Source organism: Lactuca serriola, chromosome 7, assembly GCF_051521515.1.
Source record: "Lactuca serriola cultivar US96UC23 chromosome 7, Lser_US96UC23_V15, whole genome shotgun sequence".
Lineage (NCBI taxonomy): Eukaryota > Viridiplantae > Streptophyta > Magnoliopsida > Asterales > Asteraceae > Lactuca > Lactuca serriola.
This window is the reverse complement of record NC_136414.1, coordinates 44,054,567-44,081,941: the sequence shown is the minus strand read 5'-3', so window position 1 is coordinate 44,081,941 and position 27,375 is coordinate 44,054,567. Positions and strand designations below refer to the sequence as shown.

Below are 27,375 nucleotides of genomic sequence, written 5' to 3'. Positions count from 1 at the left end.
AATTTTCTTGTGAATTTCACATTTAAATCTTAAAAGATACAATCACATGTGGGTATCACAATATATAATCACATGAGAATCTTACAAGATATATACATGTGCGTGTTCTTGCATTAATCAATTTTTTTTTTATTTTCCTGTAGATTTTGAAGAATTTTTGGAAAATATTGAAGAGGTGAAAAGTGATAAATTGAAGAAAATATGGAAATTTGATATGAAGAAATGATAACACTGCAAATCTTTGTAGTTATTTTATATTTTATTTTGTATCGAATAAAATACTTGTATTATGGTTATAGATTGATTAATAAAAATGAGATCTTTTATAATTTACTTACGAATATTATAGTATAAGAAATATGCATATATGCATTTGAAAAAATATTCATATATGCACCTAAAAACATTGATTTTTTTGTTAAAAAAAATGCAATTTTGAAAAAAATTGCATTTTTTTTTATAAAAATCGCATTTTTTTTGAAAAAAATGTTGTTTTTCTGAAGAAAAAAAAAATGCAGTTATTTTGAAAAAAAAAATATAGTTTTTTTCTAGAAAAAATGCAGTTTTTTTTTTTGAAAAAAAGATGTAGTTTTTTAAAAAAATATTTTTTTCATTTTTTTTTAAATTCATGTTTTTTGAAAAAAATTAAAAAATCTCCATTTTTTTTAGAAAAATCAAAATTTTTTTTTAAATAAATCCAAAATTTTGAGTTATTTTATTAATTTTTAGACATTTATATTAATATATTAAATAACACAAAAAAATTAAACATTAAATGAGATTGGTAAGATGACGATCATGTCCTTAAAGAATTACTTTTAATCCAACGCTCCATTTTTAGTTTCTCGGGTTCTCGGGAAACTTTGAGTTCTCAACCGATCTCAACATATATATATATATATATATATATATATATATATATATATATATATATATATATATATATATATATATAATATAATATAATATGATATAATATAATATAATATGTCATTACGTGGTTTACGTGTTCTTTTATAACACCATAGCTGGAATATTAAGAAAGAATTGTTACACTAAGATGTATGTGGATGTAAATATGATTATGTTGCTAAAATGATGCCAAGTCATTATAATGTGACTATTGTATGATGTGATATCATACTTTAATGTCTTGGATGTATTCAAGTTATAATTACGCCCATTAACATGCTTAGGTATAATGTTTATGAAAATTACATATAAAGTGTGTTTATAGTTAGCATACAAGTCCCGTTAGTATTCATTTTGAACTTTAACAAACTGGAGGAGTGAAACTGTTTATTTTTAAAGTGAAAGGATGAGTTATGCAAATTGATTGATAGTATAGGGCTTATTTTCCTACTTTGATTAAAACCAATATACCAATTCCAATTTTGGTGTGCAGTCCATCGAGACAAACCCTGGGAGAGAAGAGAATCAATCATGTTGAAGTTCTTATCAAAAGTGAAGATCGAATTCAATGCCCTAGACCCACGCACGGCGGCATGTATGGAGTTTTTGGCTCAGTGCAATGCTCGAACAGCGAAGGAATCAAACCCTTCGTGTCAGCTATTGGTGAAGCGCCGCACTGACAGCCACCCACCGCAGATCTCCGTGACGTTCGTGAACGGAGTCGAGGAGGTTTTTGATGCCACTTCCACACCTGCGCAGACTATCAGGAAGATGATTCTGGAAAAAGGCACGCAGCTGGAGACTGAGCAAATGTTTCGTGAAGCCGGCGAGAAGTGGCCTGTTATTATTCCAGAGGAAGAGCTCCGTCAATCGTTCCCCGGTACCAAGGTATTCAATATTCATTTCTGGTTTGTCGATTATTGCTCTTTGAATTAAGTAATTGTTGTTTGAGGATACCATCACTTGGCTTGAAATTGTGTTGAATCAACTTTTTTCTCACACAGCTAAATTGACCTCAATGACAATACGAATTGAAACATATGGATACTATTGGATACATTGATCTAAAGAACTGAACAATTGGGACATGACTTAATCCAATAAGCTAGGAAGTTCTTTACTTTTCTTTGAGGTAATCTAGGTTTATCCCTTCTCCTAAACTTCATATGCCATCTAATCAGATCTCCTTCTTTTTAAGATCTGATTGTTTATCTGCTTAGTTAGTATAGTATAAGAAGGGCAGATTCTAGGAAATAGGAACACACCTTACTCTCACGACTGGTATAGGCAATGTACTTTATTTTGTTACCCATAATAGCAACATAATTCATATTCTTTTTACTCAAAATAGCAACATACTTACAGTTCGTTACCAAGAATAGCAATATGTAACATGAAACGTATAAATATGAAATGAAAGTATGTTGCTATTCTATGCACACGAGAGCTATATGCATTCCGTTAAAGTTGATCAATATGTTCTCTTTTTCTTTTCTCAGCCAAGGAAAGCAGAAGACAAGAAGCAATAGCTGAAAACTTTCCATCTTTATAGGATAATGAAGTGGATGAATGATGATTAGTTCATGTTTGCAGATTAATTACAATTCAAAACAGTTTTGTATTGGAATCAACATAAACATCCTTTGTTTTAAACTTAAAACTTGTGGTTCCAATCAAGCTTTACTTTACCATTTCATTTTTGGCCATTTTGTAATAATAAGAATCATGACAAGATCAAATAGGATCATTAGAGGCACATGCTGCCTTAAGCAGCTATTATGCATTTTTGTCACACAAATAATAAAAAAAAAAGTCATCATAATACTATTACAAAATTGTATCCCAAACCCGGTCCCACCCTGTCGGCTACCCGGTTAGTATATACCCACGGGTAGCAGGTATCCCATTTATGATCTTAAAAATTAAACTTAGATGTTGTAATTTTCATTATTGAAAACTTGATCACAATCTCATTTTAAAAAGACAGACTTGAACTTTTTCATAATTCCAATTTCTAATAACATCAAGTATAATATCTAAAAAATGTTAACCATACGTACTTATAATATTTGAATTACTTGATAAACTAATCAATATCATCATTTCCATTTGATGAAGTAATTACATAAAAAACTTTACATTTATAATATCACATATAATATTATAATATATTTTGAAATCATATATGTTGATAATAAAAATATAAATATTATAAAATACAAATGGTTTCAGGACAGGTAAATGAGACCACGTAATCCGGCAAATATATCCTTAATACCATAACCATCACAAACCTGCAAAATTTTCAGAAAAAGTCCCATACTGGGTCACATAACCATTTACCCGGCACAAAATTCATCCCAAAAGTTATGGGTTATGGTATTTTTGTCATCCCTAGCGTTGTACTATATTTGATACGTATTAGACCAAATTGTAATAGAATTTACTTCATGTTGTATTGATGTTTATGATAAAATGTTGTTTTAACACGAGTATTTACAATACGAGAGTTTTTTCACAAAACATTTTAGTGTCATGTAATAGCCACATTATCAATCAAAAAAGCTCAACTAAGAACCACAATAAGAGAGCTTTTTAATATACTTTTTCATGACTCATCAAATAGATTTATATTATTCTAATGCTTTTGATATAACATGTTAGGTTGTAATTAGTTGAATATATATAGGACCCACAATGTACTGAAAAAGCTTTCACAATAAGGAGAGAGCTTTTCCAAAGTGAAAGCTTTGGAAAAGCTCTTATTGTGGATGCTCTAAATGAATTTTGGAAAATAATTCAAAAATCAACACTTGGTGAATTTAAATGAAAACCAACACTTTCTCTCTTAAGAACTCTTTTCTTGATCCAATCAAAAGATTCATTCAATAGTCATTCATTTAGTTTCATCAAAAACAAGCCACACAAGTAAGAGTATGGAAGAACACATTCAAAAAACCGATAAGTTAAATGTACATCCCTACAACAAACATCACAATAATATATACTGTTTTCTCTTCTCTTTTTTTTTTGTCTTAATGGGATATTTAACAATGAACGCGAAGAAAAACAATCATGTGTAGAAGCTGAAATATACAAAGATTTGGTCACTTGATCTCATGCATCAAGCTTGAGGAGGGAGTTGAGGGAAGTACTGTTGAATCGTTGAGCAAAGCCTCTGATAACTAACACAATCACATCTCTCATGTGTCGTGTCTGAACCATTAATTCTACTTCATTCTCACTGTCTACAACAATCTTCAGCCTATGTTGGTCATTCCCAAAAGTCTCCACCTACACAAGTGTATCACATATTAATAATAATCAACTCAAATATTCAATATTATTAGGTATATTTTTCAAAGTAAAACTACATTGCTATTTCTTACATGGAATGGAGGGGTATAGCTTCCACGAATCTCAGTTGTTGGGAAAGAAGTCTTGGAACCAGGCTTCACAACCTTCACTCTTTTCCTATTAACTTCCAAAATTCTTCTCTCAAGACTACTCACCCCAGAAACCTTCAATAATAAAAGCACAAGTTAGAATAGTCCCATGTTCAAAGTGGACAATTTTGCCCCTATCCCACCCTCACATGCATCAAGAAAAACAACTACCTTCTTCGAAGATCTGTCCTTGTCACATAATGCCTGTTGAAAAAAAGACACAAAGCTGGTGAGTTCTTGAGAAGGGCATTTACGTCTTTTGCCCCATGGCAATAAACAGATGAGGTTTAAATTTAACATATTCATACCTCAAACTTGACAGATCCAAGATCAAGCTTCTGCTTTACTTCTTTAAGAACATCAGGTTCTACAAGTAGGCATGGTGTAAAATAAATTTAGGAAAAATACACAAAAAAAATCACCATTAAAAATTTATAAAAGTGGTTTGAGGCTTACCAACAGTTATTGGTTCAGTTGAAGCAGAAACTGGACATCCCTCAGTTCCATCTTCTCTTACGGGGGTATAAATGGCAACCAACCTGTATCCCACATCATCTACATTTGCTTCATACATCCTTCCTGTTTCACCTACAATACAATAAAAACAAACCATTTATAAAACAACATTTCATTTTCTTTCTCCTATTTTTTTTTAATTATAAAATTAAGAAAAAAGATACCTGGAATAGAAATAAGATCTGGACTTCCAACCATTGATCTAAGCCACTGGATTTTACTCTTACCCTCTTTTCCTCCACTATAATTACCACGAACTGCATATAAGTTAGTATGGAAACCTCTCCCTTCAATTTCCAGCTTCTCTATTTTAGGAATCCCTGAAAAAATTCAAAATCCAAGAAACATTTTTATATATTGATAGAAATTAGAAAAGTAAAAGAAATGACAGAATGGAAAAGAAATAAGACCTGGTGAAACAGGGGCAGTTTCGGAATATGCTGGTTCACTCGATCTTCCAAATGTATCTGTTACAATGCACTCACATTTGAAGCGACTACCAATGTCATCAAATCGCAGCTTATACGAACAAGAACATTGTGATTGTAATGGCTCAAAGGATTTGTTCTCTTCTGAACAAATGTACCTGTGTTTTTTATATTTTTAATACACAAGTATTTAATATTTGCAAATACGAAACAAAATAAGTTTTATAATGTACAACAGTACAAGTATTAAAATATAGTTAATATACCATTGGTATCTGACATGTTTCTTGTACTTTTGCCATACATTCTGTTGAGCATCACTCTTTGGGATAACTTCAATGGCAGTCACTACTTCCCTTTCAACAGCCTTACCAGTGAGCGCAAGCATCTCAATTCTTGGAATCTCTGAAATATAACAGAATATTTATAAAACAAAAAAAAATGTATTTTAAGAAAAATATATAAAATAAATCCCGAAAAATACAAAATTAGTACCTGGGAGAATTACGTCAGTTGGCTCGGACAACTTCAGCTCACCAACAACCGAATCGCTACGAACAGGCGTATACCTTTAAAATGTAGAAAACAAGTTTTTTTTTAATAGAAGTATATGCCGAGATATTAACAGTGAATTAAATAAAAGGGGTAGAGAAATTAAGAAATTAATTACCCGAATAATAATCGACAGGTGTAATCTGAATCTGAAACTTGATAAGTTTTTGAGTGGGCACCATCGATTAAAACAATTGTTCCCTCTATAGTTTTTCTATACCAACTAAAGATGCTTTCTCCTTCATAACCACCAAAATACTCTCCTTCACCAGAATAACTGCTTAAAGACAACACCTTTACACCAACTTTGGAAACTTCCGGAAAAGCGGGACCCACTGGATTGTTGCAAATGGACACCAACGGTTCCCCGGATTTTCCATCTGAGCGAGTTGGGACCCAATACAAAGCCAAATAAGCTCCCACATCTTCGAGTGATGGAGTGTATATTCTGTGTAAAGGTTAATTGATATTAAAATCAGTTAATCCCGGATATCATGTGGAATAAATAAGCTTACGTTGTTTTCCCGCATGTCGCCACGTCATCACCAGCATTTTCTGATATATCCATGAGTGTCAATGCATCAAGCTTTGACCGAGTTCTGTACCAGATGTAATTTCCTTCACCTTCTTGTCCACCAAAATATGTCTTTAAAGGAACCACAACTTGGGCCTCACAGCAATCAGGAATTACAAGTTTGACACCTGTAGGATCACCAGGAGAAATAGGACTAGATATAATACTTTTTGGGCTTCCTTTAACTCCATCTGCTCGTACAGGTGTATAAACAAGCTCCACACATGTTCCTACTTCCTCTAGAGTCAAATCCAAATGATCTGCTAAGAATGTATGTACAACACCTGTTTAGCAAGCTAACTGTGCATATAAGTGATAAGATATATTAGGCAAAAACTCACCTTCAGAATGTAGTTTCTCCTTGCTACCATTATCCTTCACTCTAAACCATTCGAAGAAGCAAGCTCCTTTCTCCCTGAAAAGAATCAAATAAACAAACTTTAAAACAACACAACAAAGTAGATGTGACTAATAATTTGTCATATATTGGATTTTTTAATGGGCTTGTCTTACCCTCCGCTATAAGATGCAATGAAGGTCAACTGTCCTCCTTCAACCATTGACCCACGAAACTCAAGTGACTTGCAAGTTGGTGGCCCTAAAAGATAAACCATTCAGAGTTTTCTATACTAAATAAAATTAAAGCAGTGTGATACTACAAAAGATATAGCAAAATACCAGAAGATATTGGTCCAATTTGTTCAGATAATACAATAGGACCACGCGCCAAATCCTTTCTCACAGGTTCACATGAAACCGATATAGAAAAACCAATATCATCAAGTGAAAGCAAGTATGATGACGTGGCAGCATCTGCAACTTCACTTTGCATACCATCTAAGCTAGTCTGCACATAGGACTACCAATTAATAAACTATATAAAATGTCAATACTAAAAAAAACTGTGAATTAATAATTATCACAAACAATACCCTAAACCAGCGAAAAACAGATTCTCCTTCTTCACCACCCCAGTATTGTTTGTTAACAGATAATGTAGTGCCTTCAACTGGGGTTCCAACCACTTGTAACGACATCAATCTAGGGCTTCCTATTATGAGAATAATTAATAATAAGTAAGAAAAAACAACAAAATGTGAAAAATGTAATTAATTACCTGGTTGAACACACTCTTGCCCCATGCAAGTTCTTGACTCCCCTATAATTCCATCATCACGTAATGGAGTACATGTAAAGGAGATAAATTTACCAATGGCATCTTTTGTGACATTATACTGAAGGCGACCAGAAGCCTCAGGTATCACCACACCAGGCTCAGTCTCAACCTGCAAATATAATCATGAAATTTTAATAAAAAAAATGATACAGTCGATGGTATATTATGTATATCACAGAAAAAAAAAACAAACAGTTTTATTACCTCATGAAGATACCAATTATAAATACTCTTTCCTTCATGACCTCCTATGTACCCGTAAGATGCTGTTAGTATTCCACCTTCAGAGTAGTCGCCGGTTATTGATAAGAAATTTAAATTCGGGGGAAGATCTGCAAAAGATTTAACAAACATGTTACACAAAAAGTTACTATCAAAAAAGTATATAAGATTCGCTTACTTTCCACTGATCGATCCGATATAATGTAAGCTGGTTCACCAGATTCACCATCTGTATTCACAGGGGTAAATTTGGCAACAATGTAACATCCAACAGCTCCTAAGGGTATGCGAAAAGCCTGAAATGGAAATACTTATAATTAATCAACTAAAATCATGTGTTTTTATAAGTGTCCATGATAAGATCATAAGAGTTAATTAGTTAAAGACCACTAACCTTGGCCAATTTGGATGTGCTTACTGCTTCTAGACCATTTTCACCATCAAGAATTGAGGAAAATGTTTTGAACCATTGTACTCTACTAGAAGTTTCTGTAGCTCCAGTTACATTACCAGTCACTGTAATCTTACTTCCTTCCCTTAAATCACCGATTATCTTCAAGTTTGTTACTTTTGGTGGAGCTGAAATTGTAATCAGAAGAAAAATGAAGTAAATAAACGGGGTCAATTTTTAATCAACGGGTAGTGTTAGATGTATATAAGTACCTCGTTTGACTATTGGAGATAGTGCTGAAGTGGATTTTCCTTCCTGGCCTGAAAGTCCAATAAATAATCGAATTATATAAAATAAAATAAAATAAAAACAAGAAATACGTGGACTGACCTTCAAAGTTCACAGGATGATATACAAAAGCCAAACGGGAACCAACATCTTCCTTGGACAAATTATACTCTGTTGTTCCAGTTAGCACCAGGACAAAGTCTCTGTTAAGACAACATAATTGTAGAATTTATTAGAAAAAAGAAATAGAAAAAGAATACAATTAAAGAAAAAGAGTACAAATTACAAACCCTGTATCTTTATTCTCACGCAGCCATTCAAACTTGCTTGGTCCTTCTTTTCCTCCAAAGTAGACACCTGTCCCACTAATGGCATTTCCTTCCACAATGTCTCCAATTATTTGCACATTGTTAACTGATGGGGCAGCTGCAAGTAAGAAAACATTTTAGCCGCTTGAGTACCATTGAATTTCAATTATAGCATTGTACTTTTGAGTTCTTTTTCTTATTAGGACATTATACTTTGAAACATTTACCCTATTATAGATTGTATTTGAGTGGCATTGCTATAATTCGGTAGATTTGCAGAAATGAAAGTAGAATGCTATAATAAACACCAAAGAACATACCAGGCTTTATATAATCTGTGATTGCATATTGAGGCTCTCCTTTGGTTCCTTCTTCTGTTACAGGAGTGTACATATAAACTAGACATGAACCAATGTCATCCAGAGTCAATAAATACTCCTCATTTTCAGCACCAGAAATCACCACTGGACTACTATTCCATCTTCTCCTTAACCAACTGAAAAAAGTAACAAGTATTAATTAAGCCTTCTGTTGATAAGTCAAATTACATTATATGAATGAATATGGCTTACCTAGAAATGCCTTTTGCTGGGGTCCCACCACACCATGCAACCTCTGGGTGGCCTGTAATTATGTTTCCCTCCACTAGTTCTCCACGCACATCAAGCTTCAAAACCTTTGGGCATCTGGTTCCTACACAAAAAAGTTAAAACTGATATCTAAATGACACAATCGGGAAAGACTGTTTAAGGTTTAGGGTTTTTTCGTTATTTACCTGGGGAGACTGGTGAAGATATAGCAAATATAGGGGGATATTTGGTATCTCCTAATACAGGAGTACACTCCACCTTCAAAATCTTGGCCACATTATCACGTTTTGGCCAGTACACCTAAGCAAAAAGAAAAAAAAAAACAGTTGCACAAAGTGAGATGTCATTAAAAGCAATAATTCAAAAAAGAACCACTAATGAGTAATTACCTCAGCTGTAGCATTTGGAATTGGAGTGAAGTTTGAAAGAGGTGTGGATCCAATGAACCATTGATAATGCAAAACTAATTCTGACTCGTCATTATTTATTTTATCTTTGGTAAAAAGAAAATGACAGAAACAAGCATCTTCTTCAAATGGTTGATCAACTGAGGCTTCCATGAGCATGTACCCAGGTGGAAAATGGTCTTTCCATTGTTCGACCAGAAAATGAAAAGTTGACTCTGTTTTAAATTAAAAGACTCTGGTCAAATAGTAGTCAACTAATAATATTATGAACAGAAGAAATCCCATAAAGCTCACCTAGGGCTTGATCTCTCGGGCAAAACTCCCAACCTTTTGCTATGCAAACTGCTGTTTGCGGAGGATAATTTTTCGCGAATGTAATCTCTTTATGAGAAAGATCTAGCAAAAATATAAAGTAAGATTCATGTTAGGAGACAGTTGATGGAAACTTCGGATATAAAATATATAAAAAAAAATTAAAAAAAAAAGTTGATATTCTTAGATAATACACATATTTGGTTGATTAAACAAACATATACACATACCTCTGTCATTGAACTTTTTCAGAGTTGGGCCAACAAGCAAAATAGAAGCTGCTTCTACATGTGGCATTTCAAGTACAGGATTCTCCTCCAACCGTAAATGCTGCAACATATAGGAATATCATATATATCAAGTAAACCTTTTAAGCATGTTTGTGTGACAGCATATTGATTTAGCTTTAATAGTAAAATAATGATATAAAAGTGAGCTTGCCTCTAGTGATGGCAGACATGGAAAACCCTTTAGTGTTGATACTCTATTCTTGCTGGCAGCTAACACCTGTAAATAACCAAAGGTCAGAGAATGACATAAAAAGTCAAAGAGAGAAAACTAATTATAGGGTGAAAGAAACCTGTAATCGTGGCTGGCTTGCCATTGAAAGAGACTTTAACTTGTTTTGTGCAACTGAAAGAAACTGGAACAAGAAAAGAAAAAAAATTATAGGCTTCATGAAATGTTGATAAAGCAATAATTTTGTTGCTATCTTATCAGAGAAGAGTATAATAAGAGCATGGACCTCCAAATTTGGAAGTGCAGGAAGTGATGTCAGTGAGGTGATTTGATTCCCAGCAAGGTAAAGTTGCTAAAAAAATTGAAAGAAAAAAGAAATATAGTTAAAATAAGTTCAATATCAACGCTCATATCAGATATGAATACAATGTGAGGCACTAACCTGCAAGGCTTTACAGGCTTCAAGTGGTTCAAACCCTGGCCCTTTGAAATCATTAAAGCTCAAATCAAGAACCTGTAGATAGGCCACAACATTCATTTTAAAATCATCATATACTGAAGATAATTTCATATGTCAAATGTCAAATGTCCTAATTGTTTGGGGGAGAAGGAAAAGAAAATATGCATACTAACCTTAACCCGCTTCAGTATTTCAATGCCTTCTAATGAAGATAAAAGGTTGTCCCTGAGATAAACAAACTGCCACAAAAGAATATCAATCATAGGCTTCTCTAGTAAATGCACAAAACAATTTATATGAATATAAATAGAGATTAACTATACAGAAGACGAATACAATAAATGGAAATCAAAATTAAATGTACATATCAGCTTACCTCTAAATTAGGAGACATGTTCATGCCAGCTTTCAGACTACGGATTCTGTGACCCCTAAGATCCAATCTCTGATATAGTGAGAAAAAAAAAAAGGAAAGATGAAAGAGAGTACGATGATCAGTACACTGGGGATTACAGTGGAGCTTTTAAACAAAACAGGCAACAAGATTAGTAAACTTTACGTGCTTACCACATCATCATTAGCTTTAGTCTCAACTTGGGGAAGCATGATCAAACGAGATATCCTGATTTCAGGAGTTGCTGCTTTCCTTTGACTTGATGAAGTTGACATTCTTTCACGGGAAGATGATAGAGACCCGGATTTTGATCCACTGGAAACTGCAGATGATGAGAGCTTTGAAATTGACTTCCTGGTTGTGCTGCTTGCAGTGCTGTCGATGGATGTTGAAGGAATTCTTGATGATGATGATGAAGAAAGTGATGGAGATGATTTAACATTAGATGTAAGAGAAGATTGTCCCTTGCTTGCTTCAGATTTACTGCCCATGGTTCTTGAAGCTCTAACAATAGGAGAAGAAGGTTGTGAGCTCTTATGGGCTTCAGGAAGAGACCTCCTCAATGGCTCGGTTGTGGTCAAAGAACTAATCTTCCTTCCAACAGCTGAACCACCACCACTACTGATCTGTTTCTTAACCGGAAGTTGCTGTTGTTTTTCAGGTAAACTCCCAGTGCTATTCCTTCGAATGGCAGGGGCGGAATTGGAAGTAGTATTGCCATGATCTACGGTTGGTTTCCTTGTAGTTGATTTGACCATGTTTGAAGCGCCCTTGGGTTCTATCTTCTTTCGGGTAGTTCCAGTAATAGAACCTGAGACTTTCAAAGAAGACGACACAGTTGGTTTTGTAACACTTCTTGCTGCTTTCACACTTTCAGCTGAAGACTGTGTCTTTGTGACAGAAATCGGGACCTTGTCTAAAGATCCCTCTTCCCCTTCCATTTCACTCTTAAATTAATAAACTTCCCACCACCAAAATCAGCTGCCTTACTTAACGCTGCAAAGAACATAAACAACGACCAGTGAGAACAATTGCAGATAAAAACTAAAAAGCAACTAATTACAATGCGAATCCGCTACAGTGAACATAAACAACGATTCATGGGAAGTATTATGCCAATTTCTGAGCAAAATGTTGTGGTTTGATGCCTGCGAATCTAAAGGGACGGTCGGAGTATAAACCGGCAGAAATACACAAGTCGTGTAATAAAAAGTAAAAAATTGGAAGAGTTACCACTACAATGAGCAAAAACAACAATCCATGAGAGAAATTGTGCTACTTGTTAAGCAGAAAGTGACAGCGAGTGTAGAAATTGCAAGTAATCGTCTACATGAAAAGTCAAAATCAGAACATTTATGACTACTATACTATGAACATAAACAAGTATCGAAGACAACAGTCGTGCTACTTCTTGAGCAAAATAAAAAAGGTAAATGATAATGTGGGCGCACCTGTGTGTACTGAAATGTCAGTGCAGATCTGAGGATTACAGTTGGAAGATTGTTTGTTTGCTGTAGAATTAGCTGAACTAGGGCTTGATTATAGCAACAAATCTGGATTAAGAGAGAGGAATGGGTGGGTCTGATTGAGGAAAGTGATGGCGATGGGTCACCTGGTGGGGGGGAAAGTAGCCAAATTTTCCAACAAGTTTTGTTTTCGCGCGCGGCATATAATATAAATATATTATACGCACGCCAAATAAATACATTAGTAATTTATAGAAAGATAATTATGTGTTATTTAAATAAGAGAAAAGGACAATAATAGTTTTCTTTTAAGTTTTTCATAAAATAGTCATAAAAATAAAAAATTATCAAAATAGCTATAAACATCTACGAAAATCTATGCGTCTTGCCTTTTTTTTTCTTTTTTTTCTTTTTTTTTTTTTGAGATTTTCACAAAACACCTACGAAAATCTAAATGTATAATATTTCCCCCATAATTTTTCACCGAATAATTTACTTTGAAACTAAAAAGTATAATTTTCCGTCATTCAAATCGAGAGTGTAGTATGTTCATGAAAAGTTGTTGTGATAAATAACACAATGAAAAAAAAAATTCAAATAGAGTTTGTATGTGAAATTTATTAAAGATTGAAGTTTGTTTATTTTTTCATATTTTTCACCGATATGTTAAGAAATTTATGGTTTTTCCGACATTCAAATTTGGAATGTAATATGTTCTTTGAAAACCTTTGTTGCAAAAAAAATGAAAAAAAACTCAGCTTAAACACTGTTCGTATGAAAAACTTACGAAGATGCGAAGTTTGAAAAAAAATCATAAATATTTACGAAAATCTAGATTTCGGCAGGTGGTCCCCTTGCAAAAAAAATATGCCTATTTTGGGAATTTCTCAAGTTTTTTTTTTTGCTATTTTGTAAAAAAAAAAAAAACTTGGGAAAAAAAAAGGTTGGTCGTTTTCTTTTTAAATAATCATAAAACCTTTTTCTATTTTAAAGATGGGTGAATGAATTAAATAATGAATAGAAAAACGTATAGAATAAACCGAATAGTTTTTTAGTATAGTTGTATAGTTGAAGTTAAGTTGACGAAAACTATGATGAGAAAGAATCTTCCTTTGAGAAAAGAAAAATAACGAGAGAGAGAATCCAAAGGACATAAAGTAATGGCATAGTGAGTGGATGCTTTTATTTTCATTTATAAATGCCATTAATTCATGCAATATTATTATGTTTCATAGCTTTGGTATATATGTGACATAGATAAAACTTAAAAGGTATTGTTTTTTAATTTAATATATTTAAGAATATACGACTTAATTCCATAACTATACAAGTTTTTTTAACATGATATTAGAAATAATTACTTAATAATAAAAACTAGCATTTATAAAGTTTTAAAGGTGTCCAAATTTTGATACCCAATATATTTTTGGATGTTATATTTTAATTTTTTTTAACGGCTGATAGGTTTGGAACATACGGAAATTTCGATATCTAAAATTTTGGTGGATATTTAAAAAAATAATAATAAATAAATAATTAATTATAAATGGATTTGTTTTCAGTCTGTAAATTTATAATATCTTATTTATACACACTAATCTCATATTGTTTCCAAAATTATAACACTAGCATTATGGATGACAAGTCAACGAAATTGAACCAGTTTATTTGTATTATATTCTAGTCGAATAAAAAACGATAATTAACGTGTAGTGTCATCTGAATATTTAGAACTTACTACATAAAAAAGGATATTAAAATCTGATATTTGATATTTAACAAATTGACTTTTTTTTTTGAAAAATCTTCAAAATGGCCACTAACCTTACAGCTTGTCAAATTGCAAGTTTCAAAATACCAATAATATGGTGCCCATTACCCAAGTGTCGTTTACTAAACATTTTGAAGTGTTTCGTGGTTCTAATTTCTAAAATCCTTTTCAAATCACATTATCCCCTAATTCGTCGCCAAATGGCAAAACAATTTATTTATTTTACTTAATCTCTCTCTAACTCTTTGTCTTTATAGACTTGATGTTTTCTGCAACTAAATATTTCAATTGCGAATTCAAAAATGAGTTCTGAAACTTTGTCATGTCTTGGAAATCGAAAAACAATTTTGAAACCTACAATTTAAATTTTATTTTGAATAAATTATTGTTTTGGTCCATGTAATTGGCACCAATCTACGACATTAGTCCAACTTCTGAAAAATTAATGCAAGCGGCCTTCATGTTTCACAATCTACTATGGTTAGCACTCATATGCATTCTTAATCAAACTTATAAGGTTGTCCAGTATGCATACAACGGACACCTCCATGGTATACGTGGCCACGAACCACGAGCATGCACACCATCCCGGTGTGTCGTCGTGAGTCGTGGTCGTTGTGGATCGTGTTGTCTACAACGAGAGAGGACGACCAATGGGAGGGGCTGCTTCCTTCATTGTCTTTGCTATTTGCATCCCTCTTCATCTTCTTTCTGCATCACTGAATGTGAATATGCGATTTTAGGGTTATGAATATGAAACACCCTAAAAAAAATTAAGTCAATTTAAAACTTTTTAAAACATTTAGAAACCAACAGTTGTTACTAATTTGTTTTCAAAACAAATTCTATATCAGAGTATCCCAAAAACATAGTCATAAAATGTGAGGAGTTGTACGATCACGCATTTGTTTTCCTGCGATCACCTGATCTTCCTGAAACAATAAACTAAAACTGTAAGCCCGAGGCTTAATGAGTTCCCCCAAAATACTGATACACATATAATCCACATAACAATATTAACAATATCATAACATAACAAACTGAACAACATGCAATGGGTCCACAGCTTTAAAGACTGGATTACCCCTAGGCCCACTGTGTGAGTCTGGATTGCCTTTCGGGCCCACAGCTCACATCTGGCTTGCCACCAAGCCTACAGTACGAGTCTCCCTTAGCTTGTATCTGGAATGCTCCCGGGTTTGTTGGTTATCGCACGGAGCAATTGTTGGATTAGTGTCTAAGTCCATAACTATTTTGGTATGTACTTGACCCGATTGTGCATGGTCCTTTTAGATTGCCTTCACACTGATGACTAGACAGGATGATTGTCGAGGAGAGAGGCTGGTTTATTGTTAAGAATAATAAATTAGGGTATAAATATGATTTGTTAATATATTATATGAATAATATATTAATTTGGAATCATATTATTAATTAGTATTTAATCAGAAATTAATTTAGAATTAATTTTGGGATTAAAGTAACTGACTGAAAGTGCATGGGCTATTTTGTAATTATTCAATAGTTGAGGCTTTGGGCCATTGGATCACCTTTATTAAGGCTTGAACGAAAATCCTAGAAGGATCTAGGAGTTTTCGTCCAGGGGCTTAAGGAAATGAGTCCATGGACGTGCTTAGGCTCTAAGCTAAGGGATTAGGGTTTACACCTTGAAACCCTAGTTAGCCTTAAATATAAATAGCACCCTAAGGCACTAAGATCTCGTCCAGGCCTTGGGAAACCCTAAAAGGGACGAAATCTAGGGAAAGATACCCTTCTATCCTCTCTCCTATATTCATCGTTTCACCTAGTGTGTTTGTGAGCCATTAGAGGTACTACACTTGTGGTACTTGCTTTCAAGAGCTAAGGAAATTCAAGGAACTAGTTGTTATTGCTATATAACAACAAAAGGTATGTATTCTATTCTTTTATGTGGATTTCGAAAATAGTAGTAGCATGCCATGTTTCTTTTTGTGTTCATAAAGCTGTATAACTAATAGTGAAAACATAGATCCAACTCTAGGGTTGCATGCACACATATGAGTGTTTGTATAATTCCCATCAGCAATATCACCTCAACCCATCCCACATAACATATCAACATATAACATAACCACTGAGCATGCAGATAATCATATAACAACAAACAACACCCGAACTGCCAACATCAAACAACACCCAATTAATAATTGGGTTCCAAGCCCAAGGTCCAACTCACACTCCTAAGGCCTAAAAGTCCAACTATGGTTTAAAGCCCCAACATATGGCCCAATTTTCCCAATTGGGCCCAAACCTTTACATAGTCATCAGGTGGGTCATGTGAATACCCATTGTCCGCAGTTAGTTGCCAGACCGGTGGAGGCTCCAGCGTCGGCTATTTGAGGATCACGGATGGGAAGCAGGGTGGTGCAGAGCCTCCGAAGGCTTGGGGACGCGCTTTTCAACTCACTGTCGAGGAGGCCAGATCAGCACCAGATGTGGTGGTCGGTATGTTTCTATACTCTTTCTTGCTAAATATATATGATTGTTTATTCTAAATTATTGTGGGTACATGTATTAGGTACGTTTTAATGAATTCCTTGCTGCCTTGGTATTGTTCGACTCGGGTGCGAGTCGGTCGGTCGTTTCCCCGACTCTCGGTAGCAGACTCGGTCTGCCTTTAAGAGAGCTCGAGTGTTCGTTATTAGTCTCTATTGCCAGTGAGCTTAGGGTTTATGTTTCTTCAAATTATCGGGATTGCACATTAGAGATATTTAGGATACCTTTTCCGATTGACCTGATTCCCATCCCCATGAGGGATGACTGCGTGATTGTGGGGATAGATTGGTTGAGTCGGTTCAGTGTCATGATCGACTGCGAAGGTCAGCGGGTTACAGTTCAAACCCCAAGTGGGGGAGAACTAGTGGTTTATGGTGAGGGCACCAGAATGGGTTTCAGATTTTGTCCAGCTTCCAGGGCTCGACAGTATATTCAGCACGGGTGTGCGGGCTATCTTGCGTACGTGGAGGATACGCAGGTCATCATCCCCTCTCCAGTTTCAGATGTCCCAGTAGTCAGGTAGTTCGCTGACATGTTTCCGGAGGAGTTACACGGAATACCCCCGGAGAGGCAGGTCGAGTTTAGGATCGACCTGGTGTCCGGTGTATCCCCTGTGGCTAAGGCCCCGTACCGACTGGCACCACCAGAGATGCAGGAGCTGCTAGGGAAGCAGTTCATTCGTCCGAGTAGTTCTCCATGGGGAGCCCCGATACTCTTCATAAAGAAGAATGATGGATCCCATCGGATGTGCATAGACTATAGGAATGGAACAAGTTAACGGTGAAGAACCGTTACCCACTCCCAAGGATAGAAGACCTGTTTGATCAGTTGCAGGGGGCATCTTGGTTTTTCAAGATTGATTGGAGGTCCGGGTACCATCAAGTCAGAGTAAGGGAGGAGGATGTGGAGAAGACAACGTTCAGAACTCGGTATGGGCATTACGAGTTTGTGGTAATGCCATTTGGGATCACCAATGCGCCGGCGATTTTCATGGACCTGATGAATAGGGTCTGTAGACCGATGCTTGATCGCTCGGTCATAGTGTTCATTGACGATATCTTGGTATATTCCAAGACCCGGGAGCAACACGAGGAGCATCTACGGGAGTTATTGGGGGTTCTGAGGCGATAACGGCTTTATGCTAAGTTCTCGAAGTGTAATTTTTGGTTACGATAGGTTCAGTTCCTTGGGCATCTCGTGAACCAGGATGGGATTTTGATTGATCCAACCAAGATCGAGGCCGTTATGCGGTGGGAGGTCCCGATATCCCCCTCTGACATCAGGAGTTTTTTGGGTTTGGCAGGGTACTATCGGAGATTCATTCAGGATTTCTCCAAGATTGTCGTACCCCTCACTCGTCTGACGAGGAAGGGGGTGGATTTCCGGTGGGGCTTTGAGCGGCAAAGGGCGTTTGAGACCCTCAGACAGCGGTTATGCGAAGCCCCAGTATTGACCCTCCCCGAAGGGGTGGAGGATTTTGTGGTGTACTGTGATGCATCCATCACAGGTTTGGGAGAAGTCCTCATGCAGAGAGGTAGGGTTATCGCCTACGCATCGTGACAACTGAAGCCGCATGAGTCGAGATACCCCCACACATGACCTGGAGTTGGGAGCGTTGGTATTCGCTCTCAAGATTTGGAGACACTGGCTTTATGGGGTCCGCTGTACTATCTATACGGACCATAAGAGCTTGAGGTATATTATGGATCAGCCGAACCTGAATATGCGGCATCGTATGTGGATGGATGTAGTCAAGGACTACGACTGTGAGATCCTTTACCACCCTGGTAAAGCGAATGTGGTTGCCGACGCCTTAAGTTGCAAGGCGGTCGGACCATCTGTCCCAGTATCATGCATGAGGATATCAGTGGGTTCCACACTCGTGAGCTTGCTCAAAGGAGCTCGTTCAGAGGGTATGCGTAGAGAGAAACTGGAAACCAAAGAAGATAAAGGGTGAAAATGCTCGGTTTGAGCAGGATAGTCGGGGATTGATGACCCATCATGGTCAGGTCTGGGTTCCGATAACTGGTGGAGTTAGGCAGATTATATTGGAGGAGGCTCATAAGTCTCGTTTCTCTATTCACCCCGGGGCAACCAAAGTACCGGAGTTTATGTTTGAGCTATTGGTGGCCGTGCATGAAGCGATAAATCGTTGAGTACGTGGAGAGATGCCTGACATGTAGAATGGTCAAGGCTGAGCATCAAAGGCCACACGGGAAGTTGCAGCCTCTTGAGGTTCCTATGTGGAAATGGGAACAAATCACGATGGATTTCATCACCAAGTTGCCGAGGACGACAAGGGGTTTCAACACTATATGGGTCATCGTAGATCGACTGACCAAGAGTGCTCATTTCCTCGCCATTTGGGAGGGATCTTCAGCCGAGAAGTTAGTTGAGTTATATGTACGCGAGATTGTCGCGCGGCATGGAGTTCCGGTCTCTATTGTCTCGGATCGTGATGTTCGTTTACCTCCCGATTTTGGCAGAAGTTCCATGAGGAACTGGGCACACGACTGCACCTCAGTACATCTTACCATCCGCAGACAGACGACCAGAATGAGCGGACCATACAGACACTTGAGGACATGCTGAGGGCCTGTATTATCGATTTTGGTGGGATCTGGGACTCCTACCTACCTCTCGCGGAATTCTCATACAACAATAGCTTTCATTCCAGTATAGGTGCCCCGCCTTATGTAACGCCTGTGTTTCCGGGCTTGCCATTTTTAGCAATGTAATAGTCTAGGTTAACCTTTGCAACCCGTTTTGAAATAATGAGAGTGTATTATTTGAGTATTATGTGTTTTGTGCTTAATTTCTTAATTATGTGGTTTGATTAATTAAGAATAAAAATAAGCGTCAAAATTTAAGTGTAAAATAAACTTGATATCTTTGGATAATGTTGTAGTAGTTGAAACGAGGTTTCCGAATATATATAGAACGCCCAAATCTGACTTCGTATGAGGAAGTTATGATTTATTGAAGTTTCGACTTAGCGGTATGCAGCCTGAAATACTCGATTTGAGATCGAGCGGTTTTTAGCCGAAACAATCTGAACGAGAATCGAAGATCTCGTTGTTGGTATCGAAGCGATGAAAAGTTAGGCGAGAACGGACGTCAAACGAAGAAGTTATGAATTTATAACGAAGTTTTCCTGTCCGGGCCTACTAAAAATAAATAATAAAAATAAAGTCAAAATTAGCCGACGAAGTCTAAACGAAAGTTGTAGAGCGTAGTCTCACCTACGCGTGGATATAAAGAACGTCGAAAACGGAGTTCGTATGAAGAAGATATGAATTTCCAAAGTTTATTAAATAATTAATATTTAAATTTAATTATAAAAGCCAGCATTATCCGAAGAGTAGTCACCGATCTGATCCGAAGTACGCCCAGCGTACCGCGAAGCATGACGCACCTCGCACTCAAGTGACTTCGGATGACGAACGCCATGACGATTTCGGACCAGTACGCCCCGCGTACTCCGAGGCTCCAGCCTCCTATAAATAGGATGCGAGGGCAGCCGACTCAATTGCTCTTTTTCTCTCTTCTCTCTCCCGTTTTGCATCGATTTACGTGCCATAAGTACCCCAAAGCCCCGGTATCATTCCCGAGCCCCGAAGCAAGTCCCGAGGTCCTGAAGATCCCAAGAAGTAAGATTCCCGAGCCGAAGCTCTACCCGCGAGAAGTTCGATTTTTGTGGAGAACTTCCAGATCTGCGGAGAGATACTACTTCTACAAGCCGCAGTGTTGTCTGATCATCTTCTGATCAGGTGAGTGTATACTACCTTTCATAAACACGATAATAATACAAGTATGGTTTGAGTGTATTAAGTATATTGTTGTTTGTATGCGTGAGTGTGTAGTTACTTTCTTCTAACGCATAATTATGAAGTATTTTATACGAAATACGTGTTATGTGTAGAATTTTGTTGTTATATGCGTGAATGTATATTCACTCTCTTCTATCTCATAGATCTGATTTATTTTCTATGAAATACGTGTTATGTAGGTGTGTCTCGTCTGTTATGTGGAATATGTATTGAATGAAAATGATATACAGGTTTTAAACTATGTATGAAAATATATATTTTTGTCTACTAATATGTTGGGTAGAACATGGGTAGATAGTTGGTGTGTAATAAACAGATGAGAGGCCTCGATGTTGCTGTTGTTGTTGATCTAGTTATTCAGCGGAGTATGGATAGCGACCACAAACTCTTTCTAGACAGTCCTGTGGAACGCTAGCAGGTTCATAACCTGTAGGTGTTGTGAACGATGTGTTCACCGGTGTACTCTATCCCCCTCATGGTTGCCTTTAGGATATCTATTGTTGAGGAAACCCCTTAGCAGTAATATCCGTCCTGATGAAAATCCTAGATTAGGTCCCTTGAGATAGATGTTGTTTTAGGGACGTAAAGTGAGGATAACGGGAATGGGTAATCGGGATAGTGATTGGTTGGTGAAATTAAATATAATTTATTTATTGTGGGTTGAAAACCCTATATGCTCACCAGGCTCTCAAGCCTGACCCACTCAGTTTTATTTGTATTACAGGAAGTGGCGCAAGGGCGTAAGATGGATGAATCATCGAGTTGTTTTGTTTACAAGTCTGTATATGTATATATTTGTTGAATGACTTGTAATGTTATCGTTTATGCTTTATGGTCTGTATCGGAACATGACATCCCGAGTTTTGATTATATAATGAAAATGCATCTCTTGATGAAATGCTTTAATAAATATTATTTTATCATGTTTTGTTTTGGGAACAAATCCCGCAACACTTTTAAATCAAAAGGATTTACTCTGAAATTATTTTAAAAAGCATAAATGAAATCGGTCTTTTCTGGCCGTGATTTTGGGGATGTCACACCTTATGAGCTCTTGTATGGGAGGAGATGTCGCACCCTGGTCTCTTAGGGTGAAGTGGGTCATAAGGTTATGGGTCGGACTGAAGTTGTTCTGCAAACTACCGAGAGGATTCAGCAGATCAGACAGAGACTTCAGACTGCTCAAAGTCGGCAAAAGAGTTACGTTGACCGACGCCGATCGGAACTGGAGTTTCAGGTCGGAGATATGGTGCTCCTGAAGGTCTCACCCTGGAAAGGTGTGATCCGTTTCAGGAAGAGGGGAAAATTTGGCCACCGGTTTATTGGAACCTTTCGAGTGATAGCCAGAGTTGGCAGGGTAGCCTATAGACTGGATCTCCCGGAGGATCTTAGTCAAATACACAACACTTTTCACGTTTCCCAGTTGCGGAAGTGCATTTTGGATGAGGATGCAGTGGTATCTCTGGATGATGTTGTAACAGCCCGGAATCTCAGGTATTGTTAAATTATGTTTTTGGGGTGAGTTAAGAGGGGACTCGGCGAGTTGGAGCTTAGACTCGCCGAGTAGGACCGCAGACTTGGTCGCGGGTTCGCGACTGGACTCGACGAGTCTGGATATGGACTCGGCGAGTCTACGCTGTTTAGCGAAAACCCTAACCGTTCAGGTTTGGGTCGTATATAACGCATTATATGCCGTCATTGTTCGTCTTTTAGTCGATTGAGAAGAACCCTAAGCGGCTGTGGGCATCTAGAGCAAGATTGAAGGCCATTGGTGACTTGAAGAAGTTGTGGTGCAAGGGGAGAAGAGTTTGGCTAAAGGAACTGCAAGGGATTCGAGTTCTGAGGTTTGGGGACATAGAGGGTGCGTTATTCAGGTAACATTTCGGATCATTTCTGTTATTTTGATGTGTGCATGGATCTAGGGTTTATGGAACCCATTTGATGATTAGATGGATTATTACCTTGTTACCCAATCGAATATAACCTTGTATTAGGACCTTTAGAGGCCCAGAAGGTCCCATGCTTGTGTATTCGGGACAAAACTTATCTCAGGAAGCAGTTTGATCGACTGCATGGCATGGACTCGCCGAGTCCGATGAACAGACTCGGCGAGTAGCTTGGAGATTGACTGGAACTCGTCGAGCTGTTCTTCAGAATCGACAAGTGGAGTCGGGGTGGCCCCGCGATTCTTCCACGAGGATCTCGTCGAGCCAAGAGGGATACTCGACGAGTAGAAAGGGAACATCAAGGGAAGTTGGGGAGGACGTCTAGACTCGCCGAGTCGCCATGGCACTCGCCGAGTCCGGTCGAGTTGACCATTGACCAGAGTTGACCTAAGTCTGACTTCTTAGGGATAGTCACACTTAGAAGATATAAGTGTTAATGAGGGATATGTGATGTTATAGGGAGGTTGTAGCTCGTCGGATTGTGCACGAGTGATTTCAGGATTTGCTAGCTTTCAGCATTCGCGAGGTGAGTCCTCTCACTATACTGTACCCGGAAGGGTTTGACTGTGTGACCGGAAGGTCAGCTATGATATGTGATATGTATGCTATATGTGGTAAGCTGCTTGTTATATGTGCTATGTACGTTATGGGCCGGAAGGCGATTATATTATGGGCCGGAAGGCAATATGTTATGGGCCGGAAGGCAATATATTGTGTGATGGACCGGAAGGTCGGCGTGGGTAGGACCGGAAGGTTTACCCAGCAGGGACGGAAGTCCCCTGAGACACATGGACCGGAAGGTCAGGGCCTGGAAAGGCGTATGTGCGTAAGTTGTATATTGGGGAACTCACTAAGCATTTATGCTTACAGTTGTTGTGCATGTATTTCAGGTACTAGCGAGGACCGTGGGAAGGCGCCGGCGTGATCGATACACACTGAAGAACGCTTTTATGATCTTGGGATTTTGACTATTTGTATTTGACAGAATACTTAAACTATTTATGCCTTGTTTTGAATGGAAATAAATATATTTTTAAAATGAAAAATTTGTTTGAAAATTTGCGTTGTTACAGATGTTCAGGTCGACGAGCACCTGAACTATGTGGAGCACCCGGTGGCTATTTTGGAAAGGAAAATGAAAATTTTGCGTAGCAAGGAAATACCGCTGGTCAAGGTGTAGTGGCGGCACCGTAAGGGATCCGAGTGGACTTGGGAGCCAGAGTCCGAAATGAGGGAGCACTACCCAGATCTTTTCGCAACATCCGACTTCGGGGACGAAGTCTAGATCAAGTGGGGGAGAGTTGTAACGCCCCAAACCTAGCAGATATATTTCGAAACCCGCCTTCTTTTGATTATTGTCTTTGGCAGCCCTCGAAGAAGTTATGTTGAGTCCCGGGGAGTTTAAGGGATAAAGTTGAAACTTTGGGCCAAAGAGGGAGTACACTAGGTGTACATAAGAGTACGTTGGGCGTACTAGGTGCGCCCTAGTACGCTGGGCGTACTCGCGTCAGCTAAATACCCTAATATTTGAGGTTGGGACTATATAAACACCCTTAGGGCTCATTATTTTTCCTTACCTCAACCTCCATACCTCAGAGAACGCCTCAAAACCCTAGTTTGTGTGTAGAGTGTGTTAGTGTGCATCTTGAGCCTTGGAGAGTGGAGTTATTGCACCAAGAAGCTAGAGGAGGAAAGCAAGGCCTTAGATCTGAAGTTGGGTTACACCATTTGAGCTCCAGATGGTAAAAAGATTGAAACTTTATGCTTATTTACTTTAGATCTAGACATTTTAGCTTTTTGAAGGTCTTATGGACCCTAGATTTCCCAAGATGATGCATGTGAAGTTCTAGACAAAATAAGTTGTCCTTTCATAAGTTTTGAGAGGCCTTAAGTGATAAAAATCATTCCTTTTTAGCTAGATTTGATCCATGCATGTGATAAGAAGGTCTTAATGAGTTAAGACTATGAATTAAGGACTTTTTGGACGTCCAAAGTGATAAAATCCGAAACTTTATGATTATATGGCATATTTGGTCGATGGATCTGGAATATGGGTTCAAGAGCTCAAAACATCAAGCACTTATTAAGATCTTAGTAATGCCCGCGTACGCCCCGCGTAATATTTATACGCCCAACGTACGTGGTCAGTGGTCCCGATGATGGTCAACAAAGAACTATGCTACGCCCAGCGTAATTGGGAGGTACGCCCTGCGTACGCTCCCTGTTGGACTTTTAGCTTGTGAGATTTTTTCTTTGGGCCGGTTATGGGCCATTTGGGTTAATCTGTTAATGGACTATGGATATAGTGCTGTTTGGGCCAGGTTGGACTTGTAGGATTGTGTAGGCCAATAGAGTGATGGGCCCAATTTAATAAATTGGGCCAATATTAGGTTGGACATTTGGGTCTCTTGATATCTTTAAGGTCTTGTTAAGTAATTCGTATTTTTTATCTCTCAGTCGAGGGTGTTAGGCGTAGCAGTTAAAGACTCTCGGTTCGGTTCTGCAATATTGCTAGGTCATTTCTCCTCACTATACCAACAGGGTCTACGACACTAGGTCGGTCCCTTGGGATTTTATCCCGGAGTTAGTATGTGTTTCATATTCATAATCAGTTAGATTGGTACCCTTGAACCTAGGGTGTTATGTTGTTATGATCTGTTGGATTGATACCCTGGTAGATAGAATGGTGCTATGCTTACCGATTAGGGTGATATGTGCTTATTGTTTGATTGTGTGCTATTTATATGTCGACATACACGGATGGGTTGGGTTGAGGCGATGTCCTGCTTTGTGCGGTTGAGTCCAACATACCCGGGGAGGTCCGGATAGGTTGTAGGCTCGTAGGAGGCGGTCCAGTCATGCCGAAGGCCCGACAAGCGGTCCGGATAGGCTGTAGGCCCGTATGAGGCGGTCCAGTCGTGCTGAAGGCTTGAGAGCGGTCCAGATAGGTTGTAGGCCCGTAGGAGGTGGTCCAGTCAGGCTGAAGGCTCATTATGCATGCTGTTTGTTATTACTGGATGTTAGAGGTTGGTATTTTGGGGGTAACTCACTAAGACTTCGAGCTTACATTTTATTGATTATTGTTTCAGGTACCTCAGCTGACTAGGGCAAGGCAAAGGCGTGACGTACACATCCCCGTTATTTTTTATAATTTTGGATTTATGGGAACTCTGATATGAAAACATTTTGAAGGCAATTAGAACTTGTTGATGTTTGAGTCGCTTTTATTTGTGTGAAAAATGATTTTGGAAAGTTTAAATTTCTTCGAAAATTTTTGGGTTGTTACACATAATATTTTACATCCTTTCATTTTACATTTCACCCTTTAAGGATTTTACAATAATCAACATAGTTTTAATATTTAGTAAGTTTAATAAATACTATCAAAAAAACATAATTTATACAATTGGAATAAACCATTAAAAGTAAATATTTTTAAATTTGCATTTATTATTTTTAATATATGATTTTTATAAAAAAATTAATGAAAGTGACCACACTAATTAATTTTTTATATGTTTTTTAGTACTAATTAAAATTTTAGGCTCTACTTAGGTTTCATGGTATGGTAGTGGTTTGTAGGAAGCTTTGTAAAGTACATTCTTCTTTATGAGTTGTTAACTGACATTGACATTGGGGAAGCTTTGTAAACTATATGTTATTGCCATTACTAAGATATAATACATTGCTATCATTAAGACATAACAAATTGTTATCATTGTCATCTCTTACAACACCAAAAATTACCATACATAACACATACATCAACTTACTGTCTAACTTGACCAAAATACCCTTACACCTAAACTACTACTACCATTCCACCTAAACCTAACTAATGCCCATAACTTCATAGTGCTTTAACCACAACATTGTGAACCATAAACCCCATCACAATCACCACCACCAAAAGCATGACCATCATAAGTAGCACCACCTTCAACAGGTTTAAAATATCCACTTGAACTTCTTTGTTTTTCTTGGCCTCCTCCGAAAGCTTCAAAATCTCCATTCCAAATGCTTTATTGTTCTTAGCCTCCTCCAAATCCATATGGAACTTCCACATAGTTTCCTTGTAGTAAGTGTTTGGCAGTGGTGGATCAAACCATAAAAAAATTCTGCATTTTTTTGGAGTCCTGCACAACAACCACTCCTTCATACTAGTTCAACAAGACCACAAAAGAGGTAGGAAACTTGATATTACCTGATAGTTTGGACACCCCCATATTTCCTCCATAGATTATCGACAATTTTGGAGATCAAGAGTGTCGTAGGTTCATCACACTCGCATCTCAAATATTCAGACCAACGATTCCTTAAATTCTATTTTTTGTACCCTTGTGTGTGTGTGTGTTGTGTATGTTGGATGAGCTTACCATCTTGCAGGATTG

General features: G+C 37.4%; 2 protein-coding genes across 5 annotated transcripts; one reads left to right on the top strand and one right to left on the bottom strand.

Annotated features, from left to right (window-relative positions):
• The first annotated feature begins 1,380 nt into the window (after window positions 1–1,380).
• On the top strand, window positions 1,381–2,608 carry LOC145064826 (39S ribosomal protein). Its single transcript, XM_079012192.1, has 2 exons — window positions 1,381–1,800; window positions 2,412–2,608. Exons 1-2 carry the CDS (start codon window positions 1,444–1,446, stop codon window positions 2,439–2,441), a joined length of 387 nt encoding a protein of 128 aa, XP_078868318.1. The 5' UTR covers window positions 1,381–1,443; the 3' UTR covers window positions 2,442–2,608.
• Window positions 2,609–3,792: 1,184 nt separating this feature from the next.
• Window positions 3,793–13,041, bottom strand: AIR9 (Outer arm dynein light chain 1 protein). 4 transcript variants are annotated; one of them, XM_079010689.1, is made up of 37 exons: window positions 12,888–13,041; window positions 12,670–12,762; window positions 11,610–12,432; window positions 11,419–11,487; window positions 11,216–11,281; window positions 11,025–11,096; window positions 10,869–10,934; window positions 10,704–10,766; window positions 10,565–10,630; window positions 10,354–10,453; window positions 10,106–10,207; window positions 9,794–10,026; window positions 9,590–9,704; window positions 9,387–9,507; window positions 9,135–9,310; window positions 8,797–8,932; window positions 8,609–8,709; window positions 8,491–8,538; window positions 8,222–8,406; window positions 8,006–8,123; window positions 7,810–7,937; window positions 7,546–7,714; window positions 7,361–7,479; window positions 7,107–7,275; window positions 6,942–7,026; window positions 6,770–6,843; window positions 6,370–6,691; window positions 5,973–6,302; window positions 5,798–5,871; window positions 5,569–5,707; window positions 5,285–5,460; window positions 5,039–5,194; window positions 4,815–4,946; window positions 4,667–4,725; window positions 4,530–4,562; window positions 4,302–4,433; window positions 3,793–4,206 (listed from the first exon to the last, which is right to left on the bottom strand). In XM_079010689.1, exons 3-37 carry the CDS (start codon window positions 12,375–12,377, stop codon window positions 4,030–4,032), a joined length of 5,079 nt encoding a protein of 1,692 aa, XP_078866815.1. In that variant the 5' UTR covers window positions 12,378–12,432; window positions 12,670–12,762; window positions 12,888–13,041; the 3' UTR covers window positions 3,793–4,029. The 4 variants fall into 4 exon arrangements, with proteins under 4 accessions (XP_078866815.1, XP_078866818.1, XP_078866816.1 ...); XM_079010692.1 differs by having other exon boundaries at window positions 6,370–6,688; XM_079010690.1 differs by lacking the exon at window positions 12,670–12,762.
• Between the last annotated feature and the right edge of the window lie 14,334 nt (window positions 13,042–27,375).